The sequence below is a fragment of the Dendrobates tinctorius genome, unplaced genomic scaffold (genome assembly GCF_039654945.1).
Source record: "Dendrobates tinctorius isolate UK_male_01 unplaced genomic scaffold, ASM3965494v1 ptg000093l, whole genome shotgun sequence".
NCBI classification, from domain to species: domain Eukaryota; kingdom Metazoa; phylum Chordata; class Amphibia; order Anura; family Dendrobatidae; genus Dendrobates; species Dendrobates tinctorius.
The window spans coordinates 16,182,504-16,198,673 of record NW_027361761.1 but is presented as its reverse complement, the minus strand read 5'-3'; the positions used below and the strand labels follow the sequence as shown (position 1 = coordinate 16,198,673).

Sequence of the window (16,170 nt, the reverse complement as noted above, 5' to 3'; positions counted from 1 at the left end):
TGCTCAGTAGAGATGAGTGAATCTTTTGAATTTTAAATTTGACAGTTTTGCCGTATTATCCCCATTACAATATGAAGCATCAGTTTGGTTTCCCAACTTCTTCTCTAGTATTCTATATGGGGCCAAGAGCAGCTCTCGTCAGCCCGATACATGGAGAGGTGGTCGTGTATACGCATTACTGATCCAATGTTACGAGGATAGAAGTGCCCTGTTCTGCTATTGGGTGTGGGTCCCACCAATTAATAAATTCTCATCTGGTATTGACTCACTTGGTGAAAGACTGGGAGAGTGGCTCGATTCTCTCCTGTAACCTTTTGCCCAGAGAGTCCCAGGCTTTATTAAGGACATGTGAGACATTTTACATATTTTTAATCACCTGAAATGGTCCTCTGTATGTTAATAGTTTGGGAGTGATGTAGTATGATTATACTCATCTGTTCCTCATCAGTGGGCTATTAGTGATATGAATTTCCATTTAAACAAATGCAATGTTATTTCCACAAATCTTTAAAATTCTATCAATGATGTTGCTTATTTCTTGATTACAACAATTACTTTAGCTTCAGTGCCCCGTTCTGCTAAGGGATGTGGTTCCCAGTGTCTGGAGTCACCAATTAATAAATAATCACTTAATCTGTTGATTGATGATAACTTGTTTTCACAGTAGAACACTTTCAAGGTTTTTCTAAGTAGTTGACAAAGTGTTCACGCACGAGGTATAGCACACATCTTATAGGGCATTGGACCAGCTGTGAATCCAACCGCGGGCGTCAGGTCTAGTGCAGCCCCAGGAGGAGCCTTAAATGTGAAGACTTGCAGCAGTCTCGTGAAGAACATGAACAGCTCCATTTTAGCCAAGTTTTCTCCAGCGCAACTTCTTTTACCTACAGCAATGAAATATGTGGAAAAGGATAAAAGGTTTATATTGTTCCATGGTTAAAGCAAAATATACTATATCATTTCAGAATGGGCTATTCTAATAAAAATATAAGTCGGCGATAACAATCTGAAATTCACAGTTTAAAGATAATACTTAGTGCAGACTAAATATCAGACAATTTTTTCACCGCAAGAATTCTTTAAAGATATGCTAAAATGTAATTATTAATTATTTAAAATTAGCATATAAATGTACAAATTACAATCACCATCACCAAAAAATATTAAGTGGAGATCACTGAAAAGAACACACCAAGGAGGAACAGTGCCTAAAGGCCCCATTACACATAACGATGTCCCAGCGATCCCACCAAATATCGACATGGATGGGATCGCTGGGACATTGTTAGGCTGATCGCTGGTGAGCGGTCACATAGACAGCCCCTCCAGCAAACAGGACCAGCGAGCAAGCTGGTTTCTAATGTAAACATCGGGTATCCAGGAGCCGCGACTCTTGGATACCCGTTGTTTACCTTAGAAACCGGCGTACACGCTGGTTTCCAAGGTAAACATCGGGTATCTAAGAGCTGCGCGGCTCCTGGATACCTGATGTTTACATTAGAAACCAGCATCCAGCGTCGCTGATCACTGGTCTCTCGTTGCCACACGCAGTGAGTGCTGGCCAGCTGGAGACCAGCGATCAAAAAATGGCCCAGGCCGATCGAGCACGATCAGCGATGCCCGGCAGGGGGGCCAGTCGCTGATCCCCGTCACACACAGTGATCTCGCTGGCGAGATTGCTGTGGCATCACAAAATCGCTAGCGAGATCGCTGTATGTGACGGGGTCTTTACCCTATATAGTCAATGTAATATCCCTTCCTGGCTGCGGAGGTTGGCACCCTATGTCAATGCAAATGGTACCCACGCGCCATAGCGCCTTACCTTACTGGCCTTATTAGGGACAAATAAAACCACCATTAGTCAAGTAAAATCACTCGAAAACCAGGTAAAGAGCCCATTGTGTCTACATAGTATTTAGCAGAAGTGACTAAACCAAATTGTTTAATCAGATAAACATACTCACGTCACAAAAAATGTCATGTACCTACATGTTTAAACCTATGATTTTTCAATAAAGGGCAATACTGACATATGCAGCTAATGAGGATGGCAGTAAATTCAGCCTGCAGAAATGTCTGGTCAGAGCAAGGAGAGTAGGCTGTGACTATTAAACTCCATCCAACTAGATACAGTCGAAGCATGTAGAACTTACATGTTATTGTGATCACCCTTTGCTACCATAGCACTCAGAGACAATGCAAGATGTTTATAAGGGGTAATGGAAGGTAGGTGGCCAAATGTTATATCACTATCATACCCCTGCCTCCTCGCTGCTGAGGTTCACACCATAGAATTCGCAAATGGCGCCCCTGCTCGTTGACAGCTAACCCTTCTGGCCCTGTTTAGTATAGCTGATAGATATCATCTAGGAACCTCTGCTTCCAGGCATAGATATTACAGTGATTCTATAGGGTAAGGCACTGGTCCTCCCTGTGTGTTCTTTTCAGTGATCTCCCTTTGGTATTTTTTGGTGGTGGTGGTAGTTCTAATTTGTACATTTATGTGGTATTTTGAAATAATTAATTAAAGTTACTTTTTAGCATATAATTTAAGATACAAATCTCTTGCAATGAAAAATTAACAGATTCCAATCTGACCACTGTTGGAGCACCCAAAATTTAAATATGGAGGCACAACCATCCTTGCCTCACACAGATTCCCTGAAATGAGGAATTTTTCCCAAAGCATTCCCCAAATAAATCATAAATGTACCTGTGGCACCCCTGAAGGTTCAGTCGCCACAGAGGTACTGCACCTCCTCCTGAGGTGTGGTACCCCACCATTCAGGTAAGGTGGAGACACCTGACCACACTCCAACACCTGCATCCCACACAACATAGTAGTGTAGCAAAGCACCTTTGGTGGCTCCCTGCTTGGAACACGAAGAGTGCTGGGAGGTGGGTGGAGCTTAGTCTGCACAAGAGAGCGGGAGATTATTAGGACTAGGTCAATCTGTGAGAGAAGCTCCCCTGAGAGGGATGGATTGAAGGAAGTGCTGCAGCAGACCTCAGTGACCTGGGTAAACTGGCACAGGAAAGAGATGTTCAGAAAGCCTAATTCTCCATAAAAAAGATAGGTTTGTATGGAACGTAAGGAGAAGAAGAGAACTAAGGATTAGGGTTAGAGCAGAGCCCTTCGTCAAGTTCTAAGCGCATGGCCGGGGTCCGGTCCCCGAGGTTGTATGGATACTAATGGTCCTGCAGCAGACACCGGAGGAATAGAAGTTGTCACCACTTTATTCCCACACAAGACTTGGGGGCACAACAGCAACGTGAGTGAGCCGGGACTTGGTAGCAAGGCAGTCCCGGAAGCAGGCTACAGCTGTCTACCTTACAAGTAGAGTTCAAAGGAACATCTTAAAGGAGGAACTTGGGTTTAACACACAACCTCAAGAACTTCATTACAAGCGCTAGAAAGGAGACGTTCAGAGAAGGCATATGTTGGCAGAGTGGTGGAACGGAGTACTTCATCTTGCCTGGAGGTTGGCTGAGCCCCTGACCTGGAGGACACAGCACCGAGGCGGGCACCTGTATGTACAACAGACTGTGAGTAATGCTTTGGAAATACATGCCCTGGTGTCTGCCGCTTATTCCTGCACCAACCCGCTCAGCACTGCTACATCTCTGTGCTTAACCCTACACCGTTCTCCTCACAACTTCTCCATCTACACTGCCCTGGGACTACAGCCCTGCCTGTAGAGGGCTACACCATCATTGCTGCACCACACCATCTGCCCCAGAGGATCTGCCTGCAGCGTCGGCTTAACACCTTCATTTCCGAACACCACAGGTGGCATCACAAATCATTCACTTATAAACTTTAATCATCAGCCACACTATTCCCCTTTTACAATGAACGCCCAGGGCCACGGACCGGGTCACAACTGCCGTGACATCTCCCATTGAACTCCATGAGCCCGGTACCGAGTACCCCGCTGCCCTGGGAGGGCGATCCATACCCTCATGGTACAGCCTCATAGGGAGAACATTTAAAAAACATTTATATTAAATTAATGAATGTGATGATGTAGAAATGTTCTTATTTGCTCCCAATAAAGTAATAAACTTGGCACTCAGTATGTGAAAAATAGTTCCTTTTTTCTTTTTGGTGCATCCAGACACATATATTTGAACGTTTTCAGTCCCAGCATAGGACCTTCATCAGAATATTCTTGTTACTAGAAAAAGATTTCTTGGGGTAATATCCAAATAGGAGAAAGAGAGTATCTACAGGAGGACAAAAATTGCAGGCTGGATGAGATGTAAGAATGAAAGGGACGTCTCGAAGGCATCCGTGGACTGTGTGATGAGGAGAGCGGCTCTACACCATGGGACTGTACTTATGGGACCTCATGGGGCAGGATGGTGCGGAGAGAGAACAGCGATGTAGTAGTGGGGTAATTTTCCTTCTTTAACGAATGGCGCTTGAATGTGCCCTGGTCCGTGGGGTGTAATTGCCGCCTGGTGAAAAGGGCGGACCGGCATGGTCGCAGCATATTTCTGTGAAGCACTTTAGGGGCGGATGCCCCATTCTCAACCTGCACCTTGTAGACAGGACCGTCAGCATACACTCGCTCGATGACTTTGTAAGGCTGTACTTCCCATCTCTCACTTAGTTTACCCTTGGGATGTTTCTCTCTGACTAAAACTCTGTCCCCTGGCCGGAGCGGTATCTCTTGAATCAGTTTACAGCCCATATGTTTTTTGTCCTGTAGCTGCTGACTCACCAACCGCCGTATTGTTTGCAGTCAATTCCGATGTTCTTTCACCCATGAAGTGACGTTTCGCTCCATCAGCTCCTTTGGCTGCTCCAACTTCAATTTAATGATCTCTCGTCCAGCTCTTCCAAACAACAGCAGATAGGTGGTGTAACTCGTGGTGCAATGGACCCGATTGCTGTAGGTCCAAACCATCTCTGGCAGGAAATCTGGCCTGCATGCCTTCTTGTCCTCTTCCAACATCCTTTGAAGTAAGGTTCGGTTGAAACGTTCACATGCTCCATTGCCTTGAGGATGGTAAGGGGTTGTCCGGGACCGCTCGATGCCATACAAACGATACAGTTCATCCATCATCTTGCCTTGGAAACATGCACCTTGGTCAGAGTGGATGCGCTCTGGCCACCCATACACTCGGGTGCAGTCTTGACAGACGTCCAGCGCTGCCGACTCGGCAGTCTGATCTCTAGTCGGGGTAACTACCGCAAACTTGGAGAAATGGTCGGTCATCATCCACAGTACTGTGGGCCCAGGGCTGAGTGTCCCATGGGGAGATAGTCGATCATCAAGACTTCTAGCGGTTCATTAGTATGTATGCCCTGGATGGGTTCCCTTTGTTCAGTACTCTTAATGAAGTCGCATACCCGACATTGCCGGCAAACCTCTTCTACCACGGACTCCAACCGGGGGCAGTACACGTGCCGCTGTAACCACTGGTAGGTATTTGTGGACCTGAAGTGGGCTCCAAATTCGTGGGCATCTTTAGCCACTTCTTGGGCCATTCCTCCTGGGATGACCACCTGCCACCTTACTTCAGTATCTTTCGGCTGTTGCCTGCTATAGCACCGATTCTCGCACCTCCAGCCTATCCCAATGGTGTAAGACATTCTACATCTCAGCATCCAAACTCTCTCTCTCTTGTTTGCCTGGCTTCCGCTTCTGCGCTACTCAGCATTTCATCTGTCTCAGCCCTCCGTCTTCATCTTGAACATTTTCCCACTCTTCATTGGTTCTCCCTAGAGATCTGGGTATTGCGCAGGCCTCCCTACTTGACTGGACCACAGCCAATGGGGTCTTGAACTTACAGAAGTCTGGGGTTTATTCCTCTTCGAGTTGTTAATCAAGATCCCCCACTGGAGTTTCCACCGTCATTCGTGACAGGCCATCGGCATGTGCATTTTCAGTAGCAGAGTGATAACGGATGGTAAAGACAAATTGGACCAGGCGTGCCACCCACCATTGTTCTAGAGCCCCCAATTATGCATTCTCAAGGTGGGCAAGGGGATTATTGTCCGTTCAAACTTGAATCTTGGTTCCTGCCAGGAAGCCTGCAAACTTCTCTGTCATGGCCCACATGAGGGCCAGGAGATCTAACCAGAAAGAGCTGTAATTATGGGGGTTTCTTTCTCTGTATCGCAGAGACCTACTGGCACACCCGATGACTCTCTCATGTCCATTCTGTATTTGGGAAAGTACTGCACCGAGACCATGACGGCTGCAGTCTGTGTACAACAGGAACGGTTGATCGAAATCTGCGTAGGCCAAAATTGAGGCTGAAGTAAGAGCATTCATTGTAGCCTGGAAGGCCTCATCTCACCTCTGGTCCCAGGGGATGCACTGGGTCTTCGGCACTCCGGCGGTCCCCCGCAGCAGTTAATTCAGAGGACCCACCACCTTTGCGAAATCTTTGACAAACCGTCTTTAGTACCCTACCATGTGCTACCATGACAGTGATTGACACATTAGCCAATGATGGGACAGTAGTAGTCCCATCATCCGGCAAATGTGTTGAATATAAAAAAAATACATATTGCATACATACTACATGCTACATACATACTACATATATACTCCATGCATGCAACATACATACTACATAAATACCACATGCATGCAACATGCATACTACATATATACCACATATATACTACATGCATGCAACATACATATATACTACATATATACTGCATGCAACATGCATACTACGTATATACTACATGCATGCAACATACATACATACTACATAAATGCCACATGCATGCAACATGCATACTACATATATACCACAAATATACTACATGCATGCAACATACATATACAGTGGGGCAAAAAAGTATTTAGTCAGTCAGCAATAGTGCAAGTTCCACCACTTAAAAAGATGAGAGGCGTCTGTAATTTACATCATAGGTAGACCTCAACTATGGGAGACAAACTGAGAAAAAAAAATCCAGAAAATCACATTGTCTGTTTTTTTTTCATTTTATTTGCATATTATGGTGGAAAATAAGTATTTGGTCAGAAACAAAATTTCATCTCAATACTTTGTGATATATCCTTTGTTGGCAATGACAGAGGTCAAACGTTTTCTGTAAGTCTTCACAAGGTTGTCACACACTGTTGTTGGTATGTTGGCCCATTCCTCCATGCAGATCTCCTCTAGAGCAGTGATGTTTTTGGCTTTTCGCTTGGCAACACGGACTTTCAACTCCCTCCAAAGGTTTTCTATAGGGTTGAGATCTGGAGACTGGCTAGGCCACTCCAGGACCTTGAAATGCTTCTTACGAAGCCACTCCTTCATTGCCCTGGCGGTGTGCTTTGGATCATTGTCATGTTGAAAGACCCAGCCACGTTTCATCTTCAATGCCCTTGCTGATGGAAGGAGGTTTGCACTCAAAATCTCACGATACATGGCCCCATTCATTCTTTCATGTACCCGGATCAGTCGTCCTGGCCCCTTTGCAGAGAAACAGCCCCAAAGCATGATGTTTCCACCACCATGCTTTACAGTAGGTATGGTGTTTGATGGATGCAACTCAGTATTCTTTTTCCTCCAAACACGACAAGTTGTGTTTCTACCAAACAGTTCCAGTTTGGTTTCATCAGACCATAGGACATTATCCCAAAACTCCTCTGGATCATCCAAATGCTCTCTAGCAAACTTCAGACGGGCCCGGACATGTACAGGCTTAAGCAGTGGGACACGTCTGGCACTGCAGGATCTGAGTCCATGGTGGCGTAGTGTGTTACTTATGGTAGGCCTTGTTACATTGGTCCCAGCTCTCTGCAGTTCATTCACTAGGTCCCCCCGCGTGGTTCTGGGATTTTTGCTCACCGTTCTTGTGATCATTCTGACCCCACGGGGTGGGATTTTGCGTGGAGCACCAGATCGAGGGAGATTATCGGTGGTCTTGTATGTCTTCCATTTTCTAATTATTGCTCCCACAGTTGATTTCTTCACTCCAAGCTGGTTGGCTATTGCAGATTCAGTCTTCCCAGCCTGGTGCAGGGCTACAATTTTGTTTCTGGTGTCCTTTGACAGCTCTTTGGTCTTCACCATAGTGGAGTTTGGAGTCAGACTGTTTGAGGGTGTGCACAGGTGTCTTTTTATACTGATAGCAAGTTTAAACAGGTGCCATTACTACAGGTAATGAGTGGAGGAAAGAGGAGACTCTTAAAGAAGAAGTTACAGGTCTGTGAGAGCCAGAAATCTTGATTGCTTGTTTCTGACCAAATACTTATTTTCCACCATAATATGCAAATACAATGAAAAAAAAACAGACAATGTGATTTTCTGGATTTTTTTTTCTCAGTTTGTCTCCCATAGTTGAGGTCTACCTATGATGTAAATTACAGACGCCTCTCATCTTTTTAAGTGGTGGAACTTGCACTATTTCTGACTGACTAAATACTTTTTTGCCCCACTGTATACTACATATATACTACATGCAACATACATACTACATATATATTACATGCATTCAACATACATTCATACTACATATATACCACATATATACTACATGCATGCAACATACATACATACAACATATATACTACATGCATGCAACATGCATACTACATATATACCACATATATACTACATGCATGCAACATACATATATACTACATGCAACATGCATAATACATGCATGCAACATACATACTGCATATATACCACATGCATGCAACATACATATATACTACATATATACCACATATATACTACATGCATGCAACATATATATAATACATATATACTACATGCAACATACATACTACATACATACTACATATATACCACATGCATGCAACATGCATACTACATATATACTACATGCATACAACATACATACCACATGCATGCAACATGCATACTATATATATATATACCACATATATACTACATGCATGCAACATACATATATACTACATGCAACATACATACTACATATATACTACATGCATGCAACATACTACATATATACTACATGCATGCAACATGCATACTACATATATACTACATATATACTACATGCATGCAACATGCATACTACATATATACTACATGCATACAACATACATACATACTACATATATGCCACATATATACTACATGCATACTACATATATACGACGTGCATGCAACATACATATATACAACATATATACTACATGCATGCAACATACATATATACAACATTCATGCAACATACATACTACATACATACTACATATATACCACATGCATGCAACATGCATACTACATATATACTACATGCATGCAACATACATACATACTACATATATACCACATGCATGCAACATGCTTACTACATATGTACTACATATATACTACATGCATGCAACATACATATATACTGCATACAATACATTCATACAATACATACATATAGACATACAGTACATATAACATAGAGCACATACTCACCATCACTTGTCACTTTGATCCCCGAAGCCATTGTCATCTGTGGAATAAATATTAAAATAACAAACCACCAATATACTTACCCCTGATCCGCAGAAGTCCACAAGTGTCCCACGACGATCTTGCGTGGAGAACAGCAGCATCAGCTGATGCTACCATTCTCTACGGGCTCCAGGAATCCAATGACAGGAGTTAGGTATCCTTCCGCACTGTATTCCTCCGCCACTGTAAAAAAAAGTCCCTAGTTTCACTTTATGGCATTGCTGTGTGAGAAATTTCCCACGCATAGTATGTATGTATGTTGCATGCATGTAGTATATATGTAGTATGCATGTTGCATGCACGTAGTATATATGTAGTAAATATGTAGTATGTATGTTGCATGTAGTATATATGTAGTCCATGTATGTTGCATGCATGCAGTATATATGTGGTATATATGTAGTATGTATTTTGCATGTAGTATATATGTTGTATATATGTATGTTGCATGCATGTAGTATATATGTAGTATGCATGTTGCATACATGTAGTATATATGTAGTATGTATGTTGCATGTAGTATATGTGTATGTTGCATGCATGTAGTATATATGTGGTATATATCTAGTATGCATGTTGCATGCTTGTAGTATATATGTTGTATATATGTATGTTGCATGCATGTAGTATATATGTAGTATATATGTATGTTGCATGCATGTAGTATATATGTGGTATATAAGTAGTATGCATGTTGCATGCATGTAGTATATATGTTGTATATATGTATGTTGCATGCATGTGGTACATATGTGGTATATATGTAGTATGCATGTTGCATGCTTGTAGTATATATGTTGTATATATGTATGTTGCATGCATGTAGAATATATGTAGTATATATGTATGTTGCATGCATGTAGTATATATGTGGTATATAAGTAGTATGCATGTTGCATGCATGTAGTATATATGTTGTATATATGTATGTTGCATGCATGTAGTATATATGTTGTATATATGTATGTTGCATGCATGTGGTACATATGTGGTATATATGTAGTATGCATGTTGCATGCTTGTAGTATATATGTTGTATATATGTATGTTGCATGCATGTAGAATATATGTAGTATATATGTATGTTGCATGCATGTAGTATAGATGTGGTATATAAGTAGTATGCATGTTGCATGCATGTAGTATATATGTTGTATATATGTATGTTGCATGCATGCGGTATATATTTAGTATGCATGTAGTATATATGTAGTATGTATGTATGTTGCATGCATGTAGTATGTATGTAGTATATATGTAGTATGTATGTTGCATGTAGTATATATGTGGTATATATGTAGTATGCATGTTGCATGCATGTAGTATATATGTTGTATGTATGTATGTATGTAGTATATATGTAGTATGCATGTTGCATGCATGTAGTATATATGTTGTATATATGTAGCATGTAGTATCTATGTAGTATGTATTTTTTTTTTTTACATTCAACACATTAGCCGGATGATGGGACTACTACTGTCCCATCATTGGCTAATGTGTCAATCACTGTCATGGTAGCAGGCATCGCCCGATGGGACTTGTAATCCCATCGGTCGATGCCTGCACAGAACCCCGCAGCCTGCACAGACCCCCGGACAGTCGGCACAGACCACCGGCAGGCTGGCACAGCCCCCCGACAGGCCGGTACAGACCCCCAGACAGTCGGCACAGACCACCGGTAGGCCGGCACTGTCCCCCGGTAGGCCGGTACAGACCCCCGGGCAGTTGGCACAGACCCCCCTGAAAGCTCGAACTGACGGTGCATCATGATGCGCACATACCGCGCATCATGATGAGGTCATTTCGGCAGCCAATCAGAGCCACAACAGTCGCTCATTGCTTTATGGGAACTTCCGATTCCGATATTGAAAAAATATCGGTACTCGGCATCGGAATTCCGATACAGCGAATATTGGCCGATACCCGATATTTGCAGTATCGGAATGCTCAACACTAATCATGACTTCTTGGTCAGCTCCTCCGCCTACCACAGGCTGAACTATCTCCTCCAACCCATCAAGGTTGCGATGAGTCCCCACTGAAAGGTATAATATACTTTCTTGCTCGGGAGGCAGGATTACAGACTCCTTCCCTGGACGGCACACTCTTCTGCATCCCACAGACGCGGATTAATTGGTGAAAGGTTTATTGAGTAGGCTTGTGTGTGGCATCCTTCTTCCAATAACTGGGTCCCTGTTTGGGGAACATTATCTGATCGAGTTCTCGTAGGATATTCATTCCCAGTACTATAGGCACTTCTTCTTTGATTGGCTAAGGGACTAGCAGGATCCCTTTCTTTCCCACTTCTTGCTCACAGATTCGAATATTCATCCACGCGACCCCTGTGACAGGGATCGGCTGTTGATTGGCAGCAAACAATGAGATCAATGTCTCCTTCACTGGCTTAGCCAGGGCCTGAAAATGCTGTTTGAAATATGATTCTGGCATCGTTGTCACTTGTGAACCGGTATCTATCAAGCAATCCACTGGAACTCCCTCAAATTCAGCACGCAGGATGGGACTCCCAGCAATCAAGTGTTCATTATGATAAGGAGCGGTCTCTCTTCTTGCTTCCCCCACAGAGTGCCGCGTTACTTCCGGGTTGGTAGTTTAACGGCAGCTGTTGCTGGCTTTGAGCATAATTCCGGCAGTCCCAGGCAAGGTGCCCTTGTCCTCCACATTCTCAGCATTGGATGTCTCCTCTTCTCTGAGGGGCACCCCAAACCTGTCTTCGTGCCTCTGATGCCTGGCTTGCACCCACTGACCCCTTAAAGGTCGGGCCGAAGGATGGTAATAGGCGTGTGTTAAGTCAGACTGTTGTTCTCCCATTCTTTGCTCCATTCGGGTTAATTTGTCTTGTACTGTATACTGACAAGAGACTGCTGCAAGTCTTGCACTACCTGGACCAGCGCGCCCTGATGATTTGGGTCCCCTCTGGTATTGGCACCCTGAACACACATCACCCCAGACGCGTAGCTGTCTTCTTTGCTTCGGGACACTGCTTCTGCCAGGATTTGACTGAATGAAAGGGTTAGATCTACATGGACCTGTTCTGACAGTGCTCTCCTCAAGGATGTGCTATGCAGTAGCAGAATGAATTGTTCCCGCATCACCTTGCCCACCTGTCTCTTTCCTTTGCACTTCTGCCAACACTTCTTGCAGTGCTGTCGCACACTGGGAGTTCCCTTCTTCTTCCTGCTGCAGTCTAGAGAAAAAATTGGCGCCGAGGTGTCCCGCGCTAGCAGTCTCACCATAGATCTCTTCCAGGAATTTCACTAGCTCCTTCAGGGTACTACGGGTGAATTCCAGCTGTAGACAGACATTTTTACAGGCCTCTCCCTCCAAGGCAGTCAAAGAAATGTCCACTTCGAGAACTGTGCTGATGTTATAAATCTTCAGGGTGCTTTGCAGCCAGAACACCCAATCAGACAGGGGCATATTATTGCCATCAAATTTTGGAAGCACACTAAATATGGTGCCCATAGGGAGTGTCCTTGCAGGGGTTCGACAAATACCTACGGCATCCCCACTAACACGAACATTCTCGCCATTGCTGCCTGCAGCCTGCATCTTGGTGACAGTAACCCTGCTCGCAGCACCACTTGAAGCGATGGCCTGGGGTCCACCACAATGCAGGGAGACTACGGCACACAAGATGAGGTGCAAACAACAAAGGGTTCATTTATTTGCAGGCAAGGAATGCAGTGATAGGAAGTCGTAAACAGGGGTATGCAATGACTTAAAACAATTTACAAAAGTGATATTCTCTAGCTGGGCCAGCAAATGGCATGGTGCACCAACTATTACAGATCAGTGTATTTTTCAAAAGGCAAAACAATACAATAAAGTACAGTATGCTGCTACTCTAACTATAGCCTAACTGGCCGCTGTTACACCGGCAGCACGGCTACCGTGCTCTGTGTATTGCAGCCTATCCTAAGCCCTAAACATGTACGCACATGGGGCTAATACTCACAGTAAAGTTGGTGTCTCAGTTCCTTCCCGGCCCCCTGCAGTTCACTGCAAGATGATGCAATGTCCTCCCTAGAAGCTCTGTGCAGCGTGGTCTTGTCCTTGTGTGAAGATCCTGAGCCTGTTCCTAGAAATGGTGGATTCCGTCCTCTGGATTCCTTCCTGATATATCTTTGTGGCTCCTCACAGCAACACAGGAAAACCATCTTTGTTATCCCCAGAAGGGTCTACACAATCCCACATGTTCAGTCAGTTACAAGCTGCACGTTTTCTCCCCACAGCTCACAGCACGTCAGTCTCCTGCAGATTCCCAGCTCAGAACACTCACAGGAAAAACAGCCCCTCCCCTCTCATAGCTGGCAGATCAAACCTTATTGCAGGGGAGATCCAATGTCCAATTGCCCTAGCCAAGGTGTTTCTGTCTCTTAAAGTGGCAGTTTGTCTCTACTGTCCGTAGCAATGCCACCCCCTTACACTTTCATCTCATCCAGCCTGTAATTTTTGTCCTCCTGTGGATACTCTGTTTCTCCTATTTGGATATTACCACAAGAAATCTTGTTTCTAGTAACAAGATTATTCTGATGACGGTCTTATGTTGGGACCGAAAACGTTCAAATATATGTGTCTGGATGCACCAAGAAGACAAAAGGAACTATTTTCCACATACTGAGTGCCAAGTTTATTACTTTATTGATTTCATGGGTTGGATACCCGACTTGAGCACCAACATTCATAATTTTGGAGTGCCGTGTTACTTATATCCTTATTTGCTCGCATCTCTCCTCCAAAGTGCTAAAAGAAAGACATCTGAAAGAATAACTCACCGGCTGAAAAAGGCATAAACGCTTCTTTCCTTAGAAAATTTCCACTTGAATCCAAAAAGTGTTCTGGGTAGAACTCGTCGGCTTTTACAAAGTGATCCTTATCATAAAGTACGGAGGTCAGCAGTGGGATCACCTGTATTCCCTGAAAGTTTCAACATTTGCACAAGTCATATTTAATTGGGAACCTCCCTCCTTAGGCTTTATTTATTTAAAGGGAATTTGTCAATAAGTTTTTGCTACCTCATCTGAGAGCAGCATACTGTAGGCAAAGAGACTGTGAATCTAATGATGTATCACTTAGTTTCCTGGGTGCAGAGGTTTTGACACAATGTGACTTAAACAAGAAGCAGAGCTGAGAAAACTGCCCTCACCCCACCACAGCTAGCCTCACCCCCACCATGCTCAGTATTTACATATTCTATTGAAAGTGAGCTTATCACAGAAGGGGGCGGAGTCAGGCCAGTGCTCACACTGCCAGCTCAGCTAATCACAGCAATGATGTCCTGGTGATAACACCTTCAATGTAAGTAAACAGCACCCTGCCTGATCAGTGACACATCATTGAAATCTGTGTTTTTACTCTTATTTAATACTGTCATCAGATTACATAGTAAAAAAACTGCTGACAGATTCCTTTTAAGGCTAGTAGTTCAATTAAATAAAGTTTAGAAAAAAAAATCTATATATTTTTTTCATTAAATAAAATATTTTAATGTTCCATCGACCTTGAGCAATTTATATCCAACCTGAACAGCAACGACCAGAATATACGTCTAACTTTGGTGTGGGATTCGGAGAAAATTGATTTCCTGGATGTTACCATCAAGAAGGATAGATCCGGTATCATACAAACTGATATCTGTCATAAAAAGATGGCCACGAATACTCTGCTCCATGCCGCCTCCTCATGCCATCCACACCACATGATTAGGGCCATCCATGTTGGGCCATTCCTCCGCCTGCGTCGCATCTGTTCTACAGATGATGACTTTGAGACGCGGGCGGAGGAACTTAAGTTACGTTTTCTAACAAGGGGGTACAGTAGGCGCATAATTTAAAAACCATACCATCGAGCCAAACATTGAATGCGGAATAATCTACTTTATAAAAATACTCCACATAAGTCCAACAGGGATGGTATAGTGAGATTCATCACGACATATCATTCTCAACATGATAGGATGAGATCGGCCATCCAAAAGGAATGGCCAATATTGAAAGTTGACCCAATTATCAGGAAATTTCTCCGTTCAAGCCATCTATCACATTCACATGGGCTAAAAATCTTTGTGACCAACTCACCATAGCCATTACACTGGTCAGCACGTGTCGACATTTTTGAACAGCATCCCAGTAAGGGCTGGTTGTGTCCCGTGCGGCAGGTGCATAGCCTGTCCCAACGGTGAACGTTGCAACTCCTTTGCGAACTTTGATGGCACTAAAAGTTTTGATATAAGACAGCGTATCTCTTGCACCTCTAGATAGATTGTGTATTATGCCATTTGTCCATGTGGATTATTATACGTTGGTTTGACCACAAGAAGACAATTAAAAGTTCATATTAGAGAGCACATACTGGGAATACAGGTGGCATCTGCTTGCACAGACATTGCCACCCTGAAAACATTGCCTCGACATTTTAGGGAATTCCACCAATGTAATGGTGCGCTACTGAGGGTGTGTGGCATTGATTCTCTAAATATAAATATCCGGGGAGGGAATCTGTCCAAACGTCTAGCTCAAATGGAAACAAGGTGGATTTGGACGCTTCAGACAATTCATCCCAATAGACTAAACGAGAATATATTATTTGCTCCCTTTTTGTGATCTCAGCCCGCTGTGCATCAATATGCAGCCTCTTGTCCGCATAATTTTATTTTTATGTGTT

General features: G+C 43.5%; 1 protein-coding gene across 2 annotated transcripts in view; it reads right to left on the bottom strand.

The window, feature by feature from the left end:
• Window positions 1-352: 352 nt before the first annotated feature.
• LOC141098582 (cytochrome P450 2K1-like) overlaps window positions 353-16,170 on the bottom strand; it is a 132,467-nt gene continuing 116,649 nt past the window's right edge. For both annotated transcript variants that reach the window (XM_073586487.1, XM_073586488.1), the window contains 2 exons: window positions 14,283-14,424; window positions 353-884 (listed from right to left, as the gene is read on the bottom strand). In XM_073586487.1, coding sequence (XP_073442588.1) covers window positions 706-884; window positions 14,283-14,424 — 321 coding nt within the window. In that variant the 3' untranslated portion in view covers window positions 353-705. The remainder of the gene's footprint in view (window positions 885-14,282; window positions 14,425-16,170) is intronic.